We start from the raw sequence: 3553 nt of genomic DNA on the forward strand, positions 1-3553 counted from the left end.
CCACTTGTAGTCAAATTCCAACATTAAATAGTTGTTTATAACATGGATGACCTCAATGAAACTCAATGCTATCTTTCTCTTACAGAGTGTATATACATATATATATTCTTAATAGCCCCCATTTCTATATATTCTTTTGCAACAACTAGTACCTGACTGCCAACGAAGCTGTCCTACTAGCATAAAACAACGAAGCGAGCCAATTGAATTCCCAAAGGTGAGTGTCATCATACAATTCTATTCTCTCTCTCTCACTCATACATTAGCACACAGAGAAACCTACTTTCTTTCGCTTTTCTCCACTAACACAAAAAGACTCACCACCCTTTTGCTTTTCGTGTTTTTTTGGATTGTTGTAGATCTACAAAAATAAAGAAGATGATCCAAGAACTGTTGGGTGGTGCTAGCCTCATAGCAGGTGAAAGAAAATCCTCCATTAACAACGGAGGAGGAGTTCTACTTCCAAATACACCATCTCCTTGTTCTCTCCCTTCTTCCACAACCAGTGTCACCACCACATCTACAGCTAACACCGCCACCGCAGCCAACACCGCCACCTCAACAACCTCAGATAACCAAAACCTGAGGTGCCCTCGATGTGATTCATCGAACACAAAGTTCTGTTACTACAACAATTACAACCTCACTCAGCCTCGACACTTCTGCAAGACATGTCGCAGGTACTGGACCAAAGGAGGTGCTCTGAGGAACGTTCCCATCGGAGGTGGCTGCCGGAAAAACAAGAACATCGTCGGAACGTCGGCGGCAAAGACTACCACCGCCACCGCGACTAAGATGAAAACTGTGGCATCGGAGCTTGGAAGGTCAGGACTTGGTCCTGGCTTCGAAGTCGAACATGACCTTCCACCAAGCCAAATCCTATGGGGTTCACCACAAAATACTCATCTTCTGGCTTTGCTAAGAGCTAGCCATAGCCAAAACCAAAACCCTAACCCTAACCCTACTCTCATGTCCATCAATGCTGTTATTAAGGAAGATGGGCACTTAATGGGATCCCAATCCCACATGGTGACTGAACCATTAGTTTCAAATGGTTTGTTGAATCCTCGAACCCTAGGCTATGATGCTGTTGGGCAAGTTCCTTCACTTGGTCTATGCAGTTCATTTTGGAGAAATAATCAAGATCAACCTCAACAACAAAATGGAGGGTATGTAATTGGTGAACATCAAAACAGTGGAATTCAAGAACTTTACCAGAAGCTCAGGTTATCATCAACTAATTATTGCAGTGACAACTCACCAGTGTTTATGGGGAACATGGCTTCTAATTCCTCTTCTATATCAAATATTTTGGAGTCAACTTCGGTTGCAGGGGCTGAATTGGGGTACTGGAATCCAACCTTTTCGTGGTCTGATCTTCCAACCACAAATGGTGCATATCCGTAACAGTGATAACTATTTTTCTCTCTTTTGTTCACCGTTCAAATTTTCTTTTCCCATTAGATAGTAGCATAGTGTTGCTTAATTTGTATCTTAGAGTTTGTTTCTCTAATTTGTGGTTGCTTTGTTTTTGGGGGTGGTATATGAATATGGATCTAGCACTAGGTTTTTTCTTCTTTTTTCCACTCTTGCTTTCTGTCATTTGCTGCTTTTTTTGTAAGTTTGGTTGATGGTGTGCTTGGCTAAGTTATTATGGTTATTTCAAGGACCGGGGAGTCTAAAGTTAAATGGAAAACGCACTGTATTTTGTTTTTATCAACTCTAATTATTTATTTGAGTAGAATCGGCTTCCGATATTTTCAAAAACTTCGACTCTTTGAGTCGGTTATAAGACTTATCTCGAATCGGAGTTTAGTCACAGTTAAAGCTTCTCATTTCTTTCCAAAGATGTATTTGATGAGAATTGAATTGAATTCTCTTGTCATCCCGTGTCGTCAACTGAACTTGGATAACAGTGTATTTTGAATGCTTCTAATTATTATTATTTTTAAGTAAACAAAAGTTTCTTATTAGTTGCCAAGTCTCTTCATTTTCCTCTTTTCCCCTTCTCTATACTTCACTTAAAACGCCTCATAAAAATTAATTGTTTTGGCTTCAGTGTATTCGAGGTTTCGGTGCTCATCAACGAGAATATCAGGAACAGCAATCTTAAGTCTTAACCAATATAATTTTATTAAAAAAAATAAAAAAATAAAAAAGAGTAAAGCTGTTGCGCAAAAGAATACATCGTCTTGGTATACTCAAAACTTTAGGGTTTTGTTTTCGTGTATATTAAGAGGAGGTAGTGGAGGCGTGGTGGTTCTTGTGGGTAGCATACGAAAATGCAAGATTTTGTTTTGTTTCGAGAAATCGGTGAATCTAATGCAAAACCAGCCTTTTGAAAGAGTTTCCTCAAACGGCACTAGAGATTCTTGCTGTTGGTAGTGAGAGGAATCCACCTGCATCCTTACACTGAACACTTGTATGTCTGACTTCTTATTCTTCGGTATTGTCCTAAATTTATTTCTTTCAAGTACTGACAATATCTATCTATCTATCTATCACGCACATTGTTGTCTCTGGAACTAGCTGTCTATTCTTCTTGGTTCTTGGTATTATAATCAGTAATTTGAACTTGTCTCTAATGATCCTAACCTATATATTACGGGAGTCTCACGGCAGGTTAAGTCACAAGAACAAATCTTACACCTCAATTACTGATTTCCGTGCATCTAACAGTTATAATTTAGGAAGTCATATAAATTAATTAATATTAATTAATCATTCATTACACTACAAATATCAACTGATTATTTCTGTCCATCAACGGTTGAGATGTGGTGTAAGACTTATTAGTCTTACACTGGTGTAATATATATATATATATATATATATATATATATATATATATATATATATATAGTAAATATCATTTTTGATCTCTAACAAAAAATACGGTCCCTACTTTAGTCCCTTACAAAAATAAATTAGTCAGTTAGTCCCTAACAAATTCAAGCTGGACCAGTTTTAGTCCTTTTGAGGGACTAATACGGGTCTTTTTTGAATTTGTAAGGGACCACAATTTCAACTAAATGGGTCCTCTTTGAATTTGTTAGGGACTAACTGACTAATTTAGTTTTGTAAGAGACTAAAGTGGGGACCATATTTTTTGTTAGGGACTAAAAATGGTATTTACTCATATATATATATGGTAGGATCCTTTGACACCGGTGTCAAATTTAAAGTTTGACACCTCTTCTGAGAGCCGTTAGATAAGAAAAGATCAATGGTATCATATGCTTACTGTAACGCCCGACCGCTTCAAGAATCAAAGACTATCCCCACATACTAACACGATACTTTTCAGTGTGCTGTTTTCTCACTCGCACACTTCTCCGAAAAACTTCCCAGGAGGTCACCCATCCCAGAATTGCTCCAAGTCAAGCACGTTTAACTGTGGAGTTCTTCCGATCCGGGCTACCGAAAAGCAGATGTATCTTGTTAGCATAGGTAGTACCAATTAATTCTTATAAGCTATCCCAAACTGTGCAGCCTTCTACCTGTACAGCCTTTGGAATCCCTCTCTTTCGGGTGTCGATTCGATTCATTCATG

At 38.2% G+C, this 3553-nt stretch overlaps 1 protein-coding gene across 1 annotated transcript; it reads left to right on the top strand.

Annotated features, from left to right (window-relative positions):
* The first annotated feature begins 287 nt into the window (after positions 1–287).
* LOC133307020 (dof zinc finger protein DOF4.7-like) lies at positions 288–1647 on the top strand. Its single transcript, XM_061507440.1, has one exon. It carries the CDS (start codon positions 379–381, stop codon positions 1405–1407), a length of 1029 nt encoding a protein of 342 aa, XP_061363424.1. The 5' UTR covers positions 288–378; the 3' UTR covers positions 1408–1647.
* The last annotated feature ends 1906 nt before the right edge of the window (positions 1648–3553 follow it).

The sequence above is a fragment of the Gastrolobium bilobum genome, unplaced genomic scaffold (genome assembly GCF_033153095.1).
Source record: "Gastrolobium bilobum isolate Gb01-03AN ecotype WA unplaced genomic scaffold, APGP_CSIRO_Gbil_v1 utg7848, whole genome shotgun sequence".
NCBI lineage: Eukaryota > Viridiplantae > Streptophyta > Magnoliopsida > Fabales > Fabaceae > Gastrolobium > Gastrolobium bilobum.

Bases quoted from the DNA above. Each gene is read 5' to 3' on its own strand.
- LOC133307020 (XM_061507440.1), top strand. From the start codon at position 379: ATGATCCAAGAACTGTTGGGTGGTGCTAGCCTCATAGCAGGTGAAAGA.